Source organism: Calliphora vicina, chromosome 3 (genome assembly GCF_958450345.1).
Source record: "Calliphora vicina chromosome 3, idCalVici1.1, whole genome shotgun sequence".
NCBI classification, from domain to species: domain Eukaryota; kingdom Metazoa; phylum Arthropoda; class Insecta; order Diptera; family Calliphoridae; genus Calliphora; species Calliphora vicina.
The window spans coordinates 27,800,500-27,817,985 of NC_088782.1; the positions used below are offsets into that span (position 1 = coordinate 27,800,500).

Below are 17,486 nucleotides of genomic sequence, written 5' to 3' on the forward strand. Positions count from 1 at the left end.
TTCTTTTTTCTTGCAGCAAATAAGACATTGGATCTCGACACTCTTGATGCCGATCGTTTGGAAAAGATTCGTCAATTGGAAAGCTATGCTGCTCCCAAAAAGGTTGAAGTTGAAGAAAAGGGCCAAAAACCCATCTTCTTAACTCCCCTCAGCAATTTGGAACATCTTAAGGAAGGCGAACACGCTCATTTGGAGTGTCGTGTTGAACCAATTAATGACCCTAATTTGAAGATTGAATGGTTCTGCAATGGCAAACAATTGCCTCTCGGCCATCGTTACAGAACAACACACGATTTCGGTTATGTAGCCTTGGACATTCTTTACGTCTATGGCGAAGATACTGGTACTTACATGTGTAAGGCTACCAATTTGCTTGGCGAAGCAGTCAACACTTGCAATGTTCGTGTTTTGAACCGCCGCAGCATGATTTTGGATACTCAACATCCCGATGCTTTAGAAAAGATTCAAAAACTCGAATCCAAGGTAATCACAACACGCACTGAGGTTAGCGATGCACCCATTAGTCCACCTCACTTCTCCGCCGAATTGCGTGGTACCACCGAAATTTATGAAGGTCAAACCGCTCACTTTGAAGCTCAAGTACAACCCGTACATGATCCCAATTTACGTATTGAATTCTACCACAACGGAAAACCTTTGCCATCAGCTGCTCGTTTCCATATCACTTTTGACTTTGGCTATGTTGCTTTAGACATTACTCATGCCGTAGCTGAAGATGCTGGTGAATATTCCGTGCGTGCCGTAAACGCTCTAGGCCAATGCGTATCATCAACCAATTTGCGCGTTATTGCTCGTGGTACCATCATTTCGGAAACCCAACATCCTGAAGGTTTGGAAAAGATTCGTAAGTTAGAATCGACCGCTCCATTCCAACGTCCTGAATTGGAGACTCCTGGTACTAGACAACGTCCCGTATTCACTCAACCCTTGCAAAATATTGATCGCATCAACGAACACCAAACTGCCCACTTCGAGTGCCGTTTAATCCCAGTTGGTGATCCCAACCTTAAGGTTGAATGGTACCGTAACGAAAAGGTCATTGAGGACAGTTCTCGCATTACCAAACAACACGATTTCGGCTTTGTTTCTTTGGATATTTCTCACATTCGCAAAGAAGACGAAGGTGTTTACATGTGCCGTGCCGTTAATCCTCTTGGCGAGGCTGTTACCACTGCTTCTATGCGTGTTGTTTCTGAGGCTAGTATCCAAATGGATACTCAACATCCGGACAGTATCAGCCGCATTCATCAATTGGAGCGTCCTTCTGCCCCACGCCCCGTTGAACCTGAACGTGCATTCGAGAAGCCAATTTTCACTCAACTTCTCACTGGTCCCTCTGAATTGTGGGAAGGACAACATGCCCACTTTGAGGCTCGTGTTGTACCAGTTGGAGATCCATCTTTGAAATTTGAATGGTACATCAATGGCATCGAATTGCAAATGGGTTCACGTTTGAGAACTACCAACGACTTCGGTTTTGTGACACTCGATATTAGCTCTGTAGTAACAGAAGATGCTGGTGTCTACATGTGCCGTGCTTACAACGCTGCCGGTGAAGCTGTTTCATCTACTGCTATGAAGATTAAGACCAAAGCCAACATTATCGGTGAGCCAATGATTCCTGAATCTTGGGAAGCTGTCCGCCTAAAGGAAGCTTCAATGAACCGTGTTCCTGAAATGTTTGTCGATACTACACCCCAACAAGCTCCTGTCTTTACCACTCATTTGCAGAGCTTCGACAAGCTTAGTGAAGGTCAACATGTCCTTTTGGAAGCCCAAGTTGAACCCCGTGCCGATCCTAACTTGCGCATTGAATGGTTCAAGAATGGCATTTCACTTACTACTGGCTCTCGCATTCGCAGCACCTTTGACTTTGGTTTGGTCACTTTGTCCATCAATGGCTTGCGTGCCGACGACTCTGCCATCTACACTTGCAAGGCTACCAATCAAATGGGTGAAGCTGTTTCAACCTGCTCACTCAAGATTGAAGATCGTCATTGGCTGCAAGCTGAATCTTTGCATCCCGATTCTTTGCATCGTATTGGTGAACTTGAAGCACCCAAACCTGGACGCCCAGAAGCTCCAGAACCAGTTTACGAAACTCCTGTCTTCATCACTCACTTGAACAACATTGATTGTAAGGAAAGCGATAACGCTCGTTTCGAATGTAATGTTGAACCATCTCGTGATCCTACCATGAAAATTGAATGGTCATACAATGGTCAGCCATTGCAAGCTGCTGCCAAATTCAAGTCCATTTACGACTTCGGCTACTGTGCCTTGGATATGTCTAACCTTTATGCTGAAAACAGCGGCATCTATACTTGCAAGGCTACCAACAGCAAGGGCTCTGCTACCACTTCTGGTACACTTAAGTGCACAAGCGGCAAGATCATGTTCTTGGATACTCAACATCCTCAAGGTGAAGCTGGTTTGGAAGCTGTTAAGGAAACTGAAGAGGAATTGGCCAATCGTTACAATCGCGAGGTCGTCAAACCTGAAACCCATTATCCTCCACCAGTCTGGACTAGACCATTGCAAGCTGAGTTCCATTTGTCCGAAGCTCAACCCCTACATTTGGAAGGCAATGTTGAACCTAAAGAAGATCCAAATCTATTCATTGAATGGTACTTCAATGGCAAGTTATTGCAACATGGTTCTCGCTTCAAGATGACAAGCGAATTTGGTTTCGTTACCATGGATCTCATTGAAGTCTATGAACGTGACCAAGGTATTTACACATGCAAAGCCTACAACAAATCTGGCGAAGCTTTCACAACCACCACCATCTATTGCTCCAGCAAGGACAGCATCATTGAGCAAACCCAACATCCTAAGGGCGCAGAAGGTCTCGAACAAATTCAAGACTTGGAAGAATCTTTACGCAAGGATGGCAGCAAACCCGAAAAACCAGAAGAAGGTATGGCTCCTCGTTTCACCACCGAATTCATCAATATCTCTGATGTGGGCGAGGGTGAAATTGCCCATTACGAAGCCAATCTCGTACCAACTGGAGATCAAAGCATGGTTATTGAATGGTTCTTCAACGGCAAAGTACTTGAAGCCAGTCATCGTGTCCGCACTATCTATGCTTTCGGTATGGTTGCATTGGAAATTTTGGGAACAAAGATCGAAGATACCGGCACCTACACTTGCCGTGCTACCAACAAATATGGTTCTGCTGAAATTAGCTGCACCCTTGAGTGTGTTGATAAGCCACGTGGTCAGAAACCTCGTTTTACATCACAAATTCAATCTGTGGAAGGTCTTAAGGATGGACAATCTGCTCACTTTGAATGCACCCTTATCCCAGTCAATGACCCAGAGCTTAAGGTCGAATGGTATCACAACGGCAAGCTTATGCGTCATTCCAACCGTATTAAGACCGTTTCTGATTTCGGTTATGTTGTGTTGGATATTTCCTATTTGCAAGATCATGACAGCGGTGAATATGTTTGCCGTGCTTACAACAAATATGGTGAAGACTTCACCAGAGCTACTCTTAACTGCCGCGGTCGTGGAGGTGTATTCTCCGACAGCTTGCAACCCGACTCTTTGCAAAGAATTAGAGAGTTGGAGTGCCCACAATTGCCTGGTGAATCTGTTGCCCCTGTTGTGGCTGAACCACCTAAATTCATTACCCACATCAAGGATGTTACCAAATTGGTCGAAGGACAGAGTGTTCACTTTGAGGCTCGTCTCACACCCATTACCGATCCTGATCTTAAGGTGGAATGGTACTTCAATGGCAAGAAATTGCCCCATGGCCATCGTTTCCGCACTTTCCACGATTTCGGTATTGTTATTTTGGATATCTTGTACTGCTACGAAGAAAATTCCGGTGTTTACGAATGTCGCGCTGTCAACAAATACGGTGAGGATGTAACTCGTGCCACTCTCACCTGCTCTTCCAAGGCCAATTTGATTTTGGATTCCCAATTGCCTCGCGGCATGGAAGGTGGCTTGGAAAAGATTGCCAACTTGGAATACAGCATGGTACGTACTCGTGACGAAACTGTGGAGGAAACCAAGGGTAAAGCACCAGTATTCACAGTACCTTTGGAGAACATTGAGAATTTGCGCGAAGGTGAAAATTGTCACTTTGAAGCTCGTGTAACACCCACCGATGATCCTAGACTCAGAGTTGAATGGTATTGGAATGGACGTCCTTTGAAGGCCGGTTCTCGTTTCCGCACATTCTGCGACTTTGGCTTCGTAATTTTGGAAATCTCACCCGTCTATCCCGAAGACTCTGGCGAATACTCTTGCCGTGCTATTAACGAGTACGGTGAAGCTGTAACCACTGCCACCATGAAAATCGCTGGTAAACGTAGCATCATCATGGAATCCCAATTGCCCAAGGGTATGGAGGGAACCATCGATCGCATTGCCGAGCTGGAAGGCTTGGGTGTACGCAGCACTGAGTTTACTCCCGAAGATGATACTGGCAAACCACCAGAGTTCATTACCACTCCCTTCGATATGGTCATCAATGAAAACCAATTGGCTCACTTCGAATGTCGCTTGCAGCCAATTAATGATCCCAGCTTGCGTGTCGATTGGTTCCACAATGGCAAGGCCTTGTGGGCTGGTTCTCGCATTAAGACCATCAATGATTTTGGTTTCGTAATTTTGGAAATAGCCGGCTGTTACCAACGCGACTCTGGTTTGTACACTTGCAAGGCCACCAACAAACACGGTGAAGCCACAGTATCGTGCAAACTGCAAGTTAAGGGTCGTCAAGGCATTGTCATGGAACCACAATTGCCCTCCAACTTCCGCACTGGCACTGAAAGTTTGCAAAAACTTGAGGAAAGCATGCACAGAAGAGAAGAAATTGTCATCGATGAAGAACAACCCAATCCACCCAAGTTCACTGAGGAAATCAAGGATAATTTGGATGTACAAGAAGGTGGTCCAATACACTTTGACTGCCGCGTTGAGCCTGTGGGTGATCCCACCATGCGCATTGAATGGTTCTACAATGGCCGTCCTTTGCCAACCGGTTCTCGTGTACATCAATTGAATGACTTTGGTTTCATTGCTTTGGACATCGATTACATTTATGCTCGCGATTCTGGTGAATACACCTGCCGTGCCGTCAACAAATGGGGTGTTGCCACCACCACTGCCAAGGTCACCTGCAAGGGTAAGGGCAACATTGTCTACGATACACAATTGCCCGATGGCATGACTGCCGAAAAATTGAGAGAATTAGATCGTGGTCGCATTCCTGAAGTAGTACAACAAGAAGAGGTCGAATATGGACCACCCAAGTTCATTACTGAAATCGCTTCAGTCACCGTTGAAGAAGCTGAAGCTGTTCGCTTCGAGTGCCAAGTTGAACCCAAGAACGATCCCAATTTGCGTATCGAATGGTACCGCAATGGCAAATTGTTGCCTTCCGGCCACAGATACAGAAACATTGTCGATATGGGCTTTGTATCCTTGGATATTTTGTATGTTTATGGCGAAGATTCCGGTGAATATGTATGCCGTGCTTACAATAAGTATGGTGAAGACCGCACCAAGGGTACAATCTCTTGCAAGCAATTGCCCTCAATTATGTTGCAAAATCAAGTGCCTCGTGGCATGAAACGTTCCGAGACTCTTACACAAATGGAAGCCACAATTAAGAAGTACACCTCAGAGGTTCACTTAACCGAGGATGATCTATTCGATCCAGATCGCAAGCAACCACCTCGTTTTGTTACACAAATCAAGGACAAAACCAATCTCACCGAAATGGCAATTACCAAGTTTGAGTGTCAATTGGCTCCAGTGGGCGATCCCAACATGAAGGTGGAATGGTTCTTCAATGGCAAGCCATTGTTGTACAGTAAGTATTTTTTGGGGGAATTTGATTTAAAGGGAAATAACTTATGGTTTTGTGTTTCAACAGAGAACCGCTTCCAACCTATTTATGATTTCGGTTATGTAGCCATGAACTTTAACTGGGTTTATCCCGAAGATAGTGGTGAATATGTGTGCCGTGCTACCAACTTGTATGGCAAGGATGAAACCAGAGCTGTTATCAAGGTTTCTGGTAAACCAGGCATTGTATACGATTCCCAATTGCCTGCTCATATGCATAGTATTGATCGTATTCGTGAAATGGAAGCCTCATGGCAAGTGTAAGTATTAATAGGGATTTTAGGTAGGAAATCAAAAAATTTATTTGTGTGTATTTAATAGTGTTCCCGAAGAAGTTGATCCTGATGCAAGACCCAGATCGAAACCCATATTTGTTAGCAAATTGGAACCACAAACCGTGGAAGAGGGCGAACCTGCTAGATTCTGTGTGCGTGTAACCGGTTATCCACGTCCAAGAGTTATGTGGCTCATTAATGGTCACACTGTGGTTCATGTAAGTTTATCTAATTTGCAAGTTATTAATTTGTAAGATTTCATGAGTTTTTTTGTTTTATTTTTTAGGGTTCACGTTACAAGCTCACAAACGATGGTATGTTCCATATGGATATACCCAAGACAAGACAATACGATACCGGCAAAGTTGAAGTTATTGCCCGTAACTCTGTGGGTGAGGCCATTGCTACCACTGAACTTAATGTGGTTGCCCGTTCCGATGATTATCGCGGTGTCCTTAAGAATTCACCACGTCGTAAGTACTCAACACACTTTTACTATTTTCACCAACAAAAACAATTATTTATAACACCACTAGAAGCTTAAATCTAATTTAAAATTATATAAAAACCAAGCAGAGTTTTTTTCTCAAACTAAGATTTTTTTACTAGTAGAGTTAGCACAAAACAAATAATTACAATTAGTATTAGAACCAATATACATATTTAACAAAACACATTTCAACATTGTAAATATACATTTTTGCCAAAACTTAATAACACTGCCAAACATTACATATTATCAGCACTATAACAAAGACACTTCCAAAAAAAATAAATATTCCAAATATTCCTAAAAATGAAAAAAAGAATCCCCAAAATTGCCTAAGAAAAATAAGCCCTTCCTGGATCCCCAAAAAGTCCTTTTAATAAATTCCAATTGTATATAAGAATTCCTGCAAATAAGCTGAGCAAAGCGCCTACAACTCCAAACGAAGTTACACTCAAATGGATTTTTGATCGTCACGATTTCTCTAACAAAAAAAGTGATGGATTTCAAAAACAAAATTATGGATTTTAGATGGGTAGTATAATGAGTGTTTTACTAAAAGTGTTTTTGTATGCTAATCAATGTATAATTTCACCTGAGCACCAAAAATCAATTAAATCATTCCATAAATTTCATAATTGGAATGCTTTATTGCCATCATTTTCAGTATTTCTGTTGTCATCTTTTTTTAATGTCTTTAAATTTGTAAATGTAATTTTAATGGGTGTTTTTTTTATATTTTTGAATAGTTTTAGTTTTTGAGTTAAAAGCATGATTAAGTTTTTATTTATATTTTATATGTATTTGTATAGTCATCACAATTAGCACTCTGTGAGAATAATATCAAACTCAATTCATACGATCTTAAACTCCTAAAGTTTCTTAAACTCCCGAAATTTATAAGTAAATTTTGATACATTTGTTTTTAAGCATATATATTGCAAACTTGAGTGATATCAGTATATAACTCTGTTTATAATATCTATATATTCCGAATTCTGGATAGATAGCAATGTCCGTCAGACCGTCTGTCCGTGTGTTGGTCTTCCAACGCTGCCAGATAAACCCATATGTGGTATCAATATATCTCGTAGATATCAAATCCTTTCGAAATCGTTTGTCTTGAAACGAAAGCATCAATAAATTTACCAAAGCGCATTAAAAAATATATCTCTAATAATCTTAATAGTGTGTGAGTCGGTGACGCCTATTTGCGGTGGGCGTGGCTTTATTTTGTTTGCTTATATATCGACTGATAACATCAGTACATAAACAATATATACATCAAATGAAAGGTATATCAAAGGCCTTTCCAACGAAGTATTAACTAACTTAGAAATTGTCTATATAACTGATTAAATCGAGAACCTGAATCAATAAAAAACAAGTAAGAGAGCTATATTCGGCTGTGCCGAATCTTAGATACCCTTCACCAAATTATACTGAAAAATTATTTTTTTAAATATTTTTAGGTAACAAAATTTTAATTTTTTCGAAATTTTTTATAAAAAAGTTTTTTTAAATTTTTTTTTTCATTTTTTTTTAAAAAGTTTTTTCCAATTTTTTTTTTTTTTAAAGTTTTTACCAAATTTTTGTTTTAAATTTTTGTTTTAATTTTTAAAAATTTTTTTTTGGGAAAAATAATTTATGACGAACAAAAATTTTAGATGAAAAACAAATTCGGGTTAAAAAATATTTTTCCCGATTTTGACCCATTGTAGGTCCAACTTACTATAGCTTTATATACATCGTTGCAATGGACTTTAAAATATCTATCATTAGATATCCATATTGTCTATATTAATGACTTAGTAATCGAGATATAGATAAAAAATAGGCCATAAATCGAGGTTTTCACGGTTTTTTTATATCTCTGCCATTTGTTTGCCGATTTTGTCGATTTTAAATAGCAACCGAGCCGGAAGAATTCCCGACATATTGATGTATGAATCATGTTAGGGGCTACGGAAAGTAGCGCCTAACTTGCCACTCATGGCTAAGGGTATAAAAATAGTTTATCTAAATAAAATGTATCAAAATTGATTCCAAAAAGTTATCATGTTTTTCATTTCATAATTTCCATCAAATCTCAAGTTAAATTTTTCTACTTTCCCCTCAATTCTGAGTTTAAGTTCGTAAACATCATCATAATCATCAATGTAACTAATCTTTAGAAAATAAATATTTAATTTATTAACCCACAAACAGTTACAATTAACTGTAACTAATATTAACTGTTTTCAAATAAAGCAAAGTGTCCTTAAAAGACATTGCACCCTTAAAGGTTTCTAAAAATTTCCCCACTCTAAATGAATATCTATTAAAAATTTGCCAACAATTTTTGCCTTTAGCTTGGTACGATTACGAACTATCATCCTATCAAAAGGAGCGTCAAGAAAACAATGAACTCGAAAAGGTCTTCGATGAACGCAAGCAATATTTGTCCGAACAAAGTGGCACCCTAAAGGGCGTTGAACATTTGAAGCCCAAACAAGTGAAAAAGGAGGCTCCAGAATGGCAACAATCAGTGCTGAAGAAGAAGAATGAAGACTACTACAGCAAGATCCATGAATTGGAAACAGAGCAATTGTTAAAGGAAACCAATTTGCGTGCTGAATCTCACCAATATGCCATACCCGGCGAAAAGATTGTTAGCAGTTCGGCTGCCAAGGGCATGGCCAAGTCCTATGAGGAAAATTTGTAAGTTTTTCTTTTTAATATTTACCTAACCCCTTAGAAAATCTCATAATTTTGTTTGTATTTTAAAATTTATAGGGAAGAAACCTCTACCACCACCGCCAGCACCGCCACTAGGAAGGTTATTCAAAAGCCTCCCATTGAACCCTCGGAATCTTCTGTGCATGGTCGCGAAGTTCACATGAACAAGCAACAACAAACACAAAAGGAAGTTGTTGGCGATTTGGAAATTACCCGCAAGATTACCGCCACCGAAACCACCGAGGTGGAACACAAGGGCACCATCCAAGAACGCGTCGTTAAGGGACCCGTTAAACCCTCCAAGCCACCAGTCTTTACCAAGAAGATTCAACCTTGCCGTGTCTTTGAAAATGAACAAGCCAAATTCGAAGTAGAATTCGATGGTGAACCTATGCCCACCGTCAAATGGTTCCGTGAAAACTTCCCCATTCAAAGCTCTCCCGATTTGCAGATTCACACTTTCAGCGGTAAATCCGTCTTGATTATCCGCCAAGTATTTGTAGAAGATTCTGCCGTATTCTCTTGCATTGCTGAGAACATTGGTGGAACTGCCAAGTGCAGCGCCAATTTGGTTGTAGAAGAACGTCGTCGTGGTAAGGGTGGCATGAATCCACCCAGCTTTGTTACCACCATTCAAAGCACTACTGTGACCACCGGCCAATTGGCTCGTTTCGATGCCAAGGTCTCCGGCACACGTCCCATGGATGTTTACTGGCTCAAGAATGGCATGAAGATTCAACCCAGCATTAAATTCAAAATGCTTGAAGAGGAAAACATTCACACTCTTTTGATTATCGAACCCACCGTCGAAGATAGTGGTCGTTATGAGTGTGTTGCCGTCAATGCCTCCGGTGAGGCTCGTTGTGATGGTGATTGCACCGTTCAAACAACCGCCAAACCCGACAAACCTACCACACCCGGTTCGGAGAAGGCCCCCCATATTTTGGAACAACTCAAGAGTCAATCGGTTGAAGAGGGCAGCAAGGTAATTTTCCGCTGCAAGGTTGAGGGTAAACCCACACCCACAGCTCGTTGGATGCGTGGTGATAATATTGTGAAGCCATCTCGTTACTTCCAAATGACACGTCAAGGTGAATACTATCAGCTTGTCATTTCGGAGGCTTTCCCCGAAGATGAGGGCATTTACAAGTGTATTGCCGAAAATAAATTGGGCAGCATACAGACCAGTGCGCAGTTGAAGGTGCGACCAATTGAGAATTTAGATGCTCCACCCACCATTACAGCCTTGAAGGATGTCTCAGTCAGCGAGGGTATGCCAGCTCAGTTTAAGACAACAGTTACCGGCAAAGTGAAGCCAACAAGTGTTCAGTGGTTCCGTGAAGGTGCTCTCATACCGGAAACTCCAGATTTCCAAGTAAGTAGAAGATTTAGTATGGTAGTAAATTGTTTAAGTAAAAGAAAATGCTGCATTTAAAATAAGTTCGAGGGGTTGAGGCACTATCGGGCTTTTCACATTCAATATTGCTGCTTATTCGGCAATTTAGTTACCCAACACAAATATAACTCACCAAAAAGAAAAAAAAGAAGTACAATTTGTATTTCGTAGGTAGGCATACATATTTTTCTTTCGCATTTATATTCAATCGTTTTAAGCTGACAATGGTTCTTACTTTCGCGACATGAAAAACCTGGAGGACATTTGGTTTCAATCAAACGAAGTCACATTCCATGAATCAAAGAAACAATCGTTCCCCTTTAAGTGGTCAGAATTAGACTCTAAGTGATTTCAATTCAATTTGAATTTTATCTTCGTTTATTTTTCGGAATGAGAAATTAAGTAAGCACTCTATTATTCATATTCGTAATTATATTGGGAGCGTAGTAATAGAAAACAGTAACATGAGTTTAAAATAGCCGTTTGAGCTTAAATGTGGGAGCACGCATTATCGTGATGGATAATTAAGGGTTAATTTTCAATTTTGCACTGTTATTGTATATCTAAGACTTTGAGGTATAATTTTCGAAACTTTCATTAAAATCGGCAATAAATTATATAATATTTCGCTATCATTTATTTAGAAATTCCAAATATTGCAAAATTTTACCTTTGACCTTCACGATTTAAGGGTTAATATTATCCGGTTTTACTAAAACATTCAGAGTATATTTAGAATTGTCTGGCCTATAATAGTCTGTATAGGTTTTACTTAAAATTCATAACAGTAAGGAAATTGGTATCATTTGCCAAAATATGGCCAACAAATTAGTTTTTCCCGAAAAACGCACAATTTAAATCGCAGGTACGAGAAAACTGTAGGAGGTATTGACATATTTTTTCATATTTTTATTCCGTATTATATTCTTAATAAATTCCTGTGTGATGATCAAAAAATTCAGAAATTTTTTTAACAAAATTTATAAAAATTTGAAAATGGAGTTTTGAAACTGCCGTTAAAAAATTTAATTTGTTTGGTTATACCTGCGAATAGGTTAACGGTATCCTACGAAAACAAATACAAAAGTAACTGTGGATATATTTTAAGTAAAAATGAGCTATTATTTGAATTTTTCTCAAAATATGTTAATTTTATTCGTACATTTCTGGTTCCAGTGGCCTGAGACACATTAATGGCTTGTGGAATTTTTAATAACTTTAACATTTTTTAACCAATTTTTGTATTTTATATATCATTACAACGACAATTACGTACACATTTTTATTCTTTTATAATAAATTGCAAAAGTAATTATTTAATGGCAACATTTTTACAAAAACTGAAAAAAATAGAATTTTGTCCCTTTGTAAATGTTCTCACGAAAGTTAACCCTCGTGCGGCACTCCAATTTTTAACCTATCGAGCTCAAACTTTTGTAATTTTTTTTATCCTATTCTCACACATAACTGCCGTTCGTTTTTGAAAAATCAAAAATAAAAAAATAAGGTCAGCTTAATATAAGATGACGATAATCATGTCAATAGTAACTTTAAGAAATTTTTGTTACCACAATCATATAAATAATTACAGTGACCATATGCTTTTTAAGCTTGTAAAAATAAAACCAGATAATAACATCACAGATATTCGGTTAATCGCGCTTAGTAGAGGAAATTTATTGATTTCTCGTAGTACCGCTTTTAATGAATGAAATGCTGTCACCCCAACAAATTTGTTTTAAACTGAAACATTTTATTGGCAATACTTTCGGTACAAACATCGAAACTGTTTTAGCTATGTGAACATTAAAACAAAATTTGTGAAATTTCCCTGCAAAGATTTCCCGGCATCAAAGTTTTCAAGGAAGTTTTCTTATTTTTCGTGAAATATGGGATTATTCAGCAAAAATCGGTTAAAATCTGGTTTCTAGGGAAAAATTAATTTTTTATTTAGTAAATTATTGGTTTTCAAGTGAATTTTTTTTTAGTTAAAAAATAGTTTTTTAGTTATAATTGGATTTTCATTAAAAAATTATTTTTTCGGTGAAAAATAGTTTTTTGATGAAAAATAGGTTTTTCGGTAAAAATATGGTTTTACAGTAACATTTTGGGGTTTCTAACTAATTGATATTGCACAAGTAAGAGTGTTATATTCTAGCGTGCCGGATCTTGTCTACCCACCATCAATATATAGCTTTGGCGTTCTATGGAGAATTACATAAGTTATGCTCCGAACTGTACAGAATTTTATATTTAGAGAGATTAATTTCTTAAAGCTTTAAATGACTTAAACCGAAATTTATTTACATACGATTATAAATTTGTTTATTGTCAATAAAATATTTTTGTGATATGGAGCTTAAATGAGGGGTAGGGTCAATTATGGACCGATCCTCACAAATGTTGGTAGAAAGATTCAGGTTCATATAAAAGTAATTTTCTGACTTTCAGGGGGCCTTGTATGTTGACTAGGGGCAAATGCTGCACGATTTTCCATACTTTACAGTATAATTTCAGTATAATGTGACAAACGGAATGACAAAATTAATGTACTCCCCAATTTTTTTACTTTTTCTGAAATTTGGGCGACTCGAAAATAAATTTTCGATAGCTTTTGGCATGAGGAAAAAAAATTTCCTATACGAAAAAGATATCGAAAAATCGATGGGTGGATATCGAAAAATTGTTGTCCTTACAAATCGGCCCACCCTAATGTACAGTGGTGGCCACCAATTTAAGACAAATACTTGAATTTTTTTCATCAACTGAATTTTAAGTGCGATAGAGCCAAAATAAAAGGACCTCTAAGGGTATGAAATTTATTATTAATGTTTCTAGTTTCTGAAAAATGTTTGGAAAAATCGGTAAAACATATATGGACAAAGATATGTGGAAATACGTTGACCCACCTCAGCGAACATCCGCTGCTAATAACATGATATGAGCGAAACTAAAGATACGAAATTTGGTCCGAATATTTTATAATAATTAAAATATAATGATATAAATGTGAGAAAATATGTTTATTTAAAAAAATTTTTTTTTGGTCATGTTGTAGAAAAATTTTATGTGTTCGTGGTGAGTATGTATGAATTGACACTGTCGAATAAAACACACTTGTGTGTTAAAACAGTCCTCATGCATACATATTTGTGGAAATATTTGAAAAAATAATTGACTATCACGTGGAATTTAGCAAACAATTTTTGTCTTAAATTCCTGGCCACCACTGTATATATAATCTGGATCGTTATAGATAGCGGAGTCAATAGCCATGTCTGTTGAAATTATCTTTCCGAAGGGCCCAAATAACTTTCATACATGATGAAAATCGGCCCATAAATGGCTGAGATATAAGCAACAACCTCGACTAACTAAATTTGTTCTCCTATTTTTCACCAAATTTTTTCACCAAAAATAGTTTTCCAAATATTTAGCTTTTATTTTGAAACATTTAAACAACATAAATTTATTCAAAATATTGGCCATTGTTAGCTATGACGTTTACCAACATATGAATTATGTTCCAAAAGAACTGCTTATCTTTTGAGGCCAAGAAGGAATCAATCCAATTTTGGATACTCTGTTTTGAAATGAAGCGTATCACAGAGAGAGTGTTCTGCATCGATCGAAAGAAATAGTAGACGGACGAGGCATGGCCTGGTCTATAAGACGGGTGAGGCAAAACCTCCCAACCAATTCTTTCTAAATAGTTTTTAACAAGTATTGCAACAAGTAGCCGAGCAATGTCATGATGGAATACTACTGTTTCATGTCTAGCCGCATATGTTGGTCGTTTTTCATCCAATGCTCGCTTCAAACGAATATTTTGGGTTCGGTACAGGTTCCCTGTGATACCTTAACACCATGGATATTTGGCTTTGGTGTCGATTCGGCTAGTTGGCCGGTCTTCACATATGATCTCTTAAGCTTCGGGTTATCGTAATGGATCCATTTTTCATCGCAAGTAATGATTCGGTGTTCAAGCATCAATTCGAAAATACAAAATCGTCTTTCAAGGTCTCTCAGCTTCGATTCGTATGGTACACAATTTCCCCGCTTTTAGATGAATACTGATGCTCGCAAACGTTTCAAAATTGTAGCTGGAGTAGCTTCCAATGATTTTGCAAGCTCTTTTTGAGTTTTACAACAATCTTCATGGAGTAATGTGTCCAATTCTTGGCTGGCCTGGTCGATCTTTGTCTTTCGTGTCAAAATCATTACAAACCCCAAAAACCATCTCTCGCCCATTGAAACCGATAAACAACAATCACCATAAGTTTTGGTGAGCAATCAATCGGTGAGCTTCAGCGGCACTTTTATCAAATTTAATCAAAACTTCCCGCATATGACGTTTTGTTGGTACAAAATTCGATATTTTCGAAGCAAAAATAAACATTGTTGTTTACACTATCATGTCTAAGTGCGAATAAATGACAGCTATGCACCCTTCAAAATGACATATAAGTTATTAAAAACAAAAACCCCGTTCAAAAGATACGCCATCTATTATAAATTTCGCATTTTTAACTCGTACACCCAATAAAAAATTTATTTTTCAATGAAAAATTTGTTTCTCAGTGAAACTGGACTCATAATGTCCGTCCGTCTATATGTCTGTTGAAAACACGACAGGGCACAAACTAAAGGAGATAGCTGGCACAAATTAGTTATACGTACTCTGAAATTATACTCTAAAGTATGGCGAAAATTGGTCATTATAGTCACCATACAAGTTTCAGTCAGAAAATGAGTTGAAAAAATCGTTTTTTGGTTCCATTCTTTTTATATTCAATAAATCGTCTAAAAGACAGACATTGACTCCACTGCCTAAAGGGTCCATAATATATAATTACAAACGTACACAGAGAAAACAGATTCGTGATAGCCACCGAATTTGTTGCCAATCGAATGATTCGGTTGCACACATAGCATTTTTCAGTTCTAACAACAGAAAGTCAGTTGATAAAGAAGAATTTCAGTTGAGGCAACCAAACTTTAGTTACGCATTCCAAAATATTGTAGCCACAACTGTAAAATTCGGTCACTAAGATAGAATCATTCGATTAGCAACAAATTCGGTTGCTATCGCGAATCTGTTTTCTCTGTGTACAAAAATATTCCCTTTACTCGTTTTTTGAAAATCACCTATTTTTAATTATTCGAACATTAAATCAGACAAAGGTTTTGACTGAAATTAAATTTGACAGAATTGAATTATATTCCTAGGAAAGCAATTTAATTTAAAGATACGAAATCAGAAATATTAGACTTGAGTAGTATTATAATGTGAGCAGCACTATTAATTTCAGATTACGAAATCGGTCGATTCTTAGGAATGTAACTTCAAAACTGATAAATCGGTTCCTAAAATCTTTATATATTGCCATACTTTCAGAAATTTCTCTATATATCTATTTTAATTCCTTAATTCGTTAAAAATGCAACAAAATTTTCTATAATTCCTATTTCTTTCTTTTAAATTCCAGATGATTTTCGATGGTAATGCAGCAGTACTTTTAATAGGAACTACCTACGAAGAAGATTCGGGTATATTTACAGTGCGTGTAACCTCATCCACAGGACAAGCTGAATCATCGGCCAAACTAACTGTAAAAAGTAAGGATTAATTAAATACAAAAAACCAAAAACAGTACAGAACGAATAGAATATATGATGACGATTTGACAGAAACGAAATACAAAAGTTTTGAAAAAAAAGAATTTGGAATGTAATTTTTAACAACAACTTTAAAAGAAAATGGTGCAAATTTTAAAGTTTTTGAATTAAAAAGAACATTACCTTAACAAAATATATAAGAAAATTAACAAAACTTTTGTATACAAACTAACCTTTTAGTATTTAAGTTTGAATTAAACAAAAATAAATGTTTGCTTTTTTATGAATTTTTATGGAAAAACCAAAAAAAAATCCCTTAATAACTTGACAACAAAAAAAAATAATAATAATTAACCTGCAGCCAATGAAAGAATTAATAAAAAAATGCCAAAAAAAAAAGATAAAATTAAACTACCACAGTGTTTTTAAAAAACGAGTAAAATCTTAAAAGGTCTTTTCACAAAAACCTGTTTGGGAACCACTGCAAAAGAGAGCAGCGTAATATGAGTATTTAAAAAGTGACTAATAAAGAGCATTTAAATGGAATAGAATTTTAAATAGAAACAACATTCTTTGGGTAGAATAAATTAGAATATTTTAGCTGTGAGTTGGTGAGATGGAGCCGTGTGCAAAACGCTTATTTAATACAATACACAACACCCTCCTACATAAAATGCTATGGCTTCTCAATTAGCATAAAATATGGTAGATGACAATAAATATTCCAAGCATATTAACAAAAAATATATAGAAAAAACTGCAGAATAAATGAATAGAATAGAAAATGTTTGTGTGCGTTGTCTGTCTGTCTTTTGGTGTTTTAAAAATTTTGAAATGAATATTGGAATACGTGCGCAAAAACTCATTACTTTTCTTTCAAACAGATTAGATTAAAATATTTTCAAAGATGTGCCAAATTCATTTCATATATTCTCTAACCAATTGCGTTTATTTAGCAGACTCTAGGGCGTATGAAGAACAAATTTCCAAAGAAAAATAACACAATTTTTCCAACCTAAACTTTTTTTATAGCCTCCACACAAAAAATGAAACACAAATTATATCAAAACATTTTGGTTGTGTTTTTTTTTTCTTT

General features: G+C 37.1%; 1 protein-coding gene across 2 annotated transcripts in view; it reads left to right on the forward strand.

Annotated features, from left to right (window-relative positions):
• Positions 1-17,486, forward strand: part of sls (sallimus) — a 131,115-nt gene that overhangs the window by 14,980 nt on the left and 98,649 nt on the right. For both annotated transcript variants that reach the window (XM_065504065.1, XM_065504064.1), the window contains exons 7-13: positions 17-5,860; positions 5,924-6,155; positions 6,217-6,388; positions 6,457-6,643; positions 9,009-9,357; positions 9,433-10,750; positions 16,261-16,390. In XM_065504065.1, coding sequence (XP_065360137.1) covers positions 17-5,860; positions 5,924-6,155; positions 6,217-6,388; positions 6,457-6,643; positions 9,009-9,357; positions 9,433-10,750; positions 16,261-16,390 — 8,232 coding nt within the window. The remainder of the gene's footprint in view (positions 1-16; positions 5,861-5,923; positions 6,156-6,216; positions 6,389-6,456; positions 6,644-9,008; positions 9,358-9,432; positions 10,751-16,260; positions 16,391-17,486) is intronic.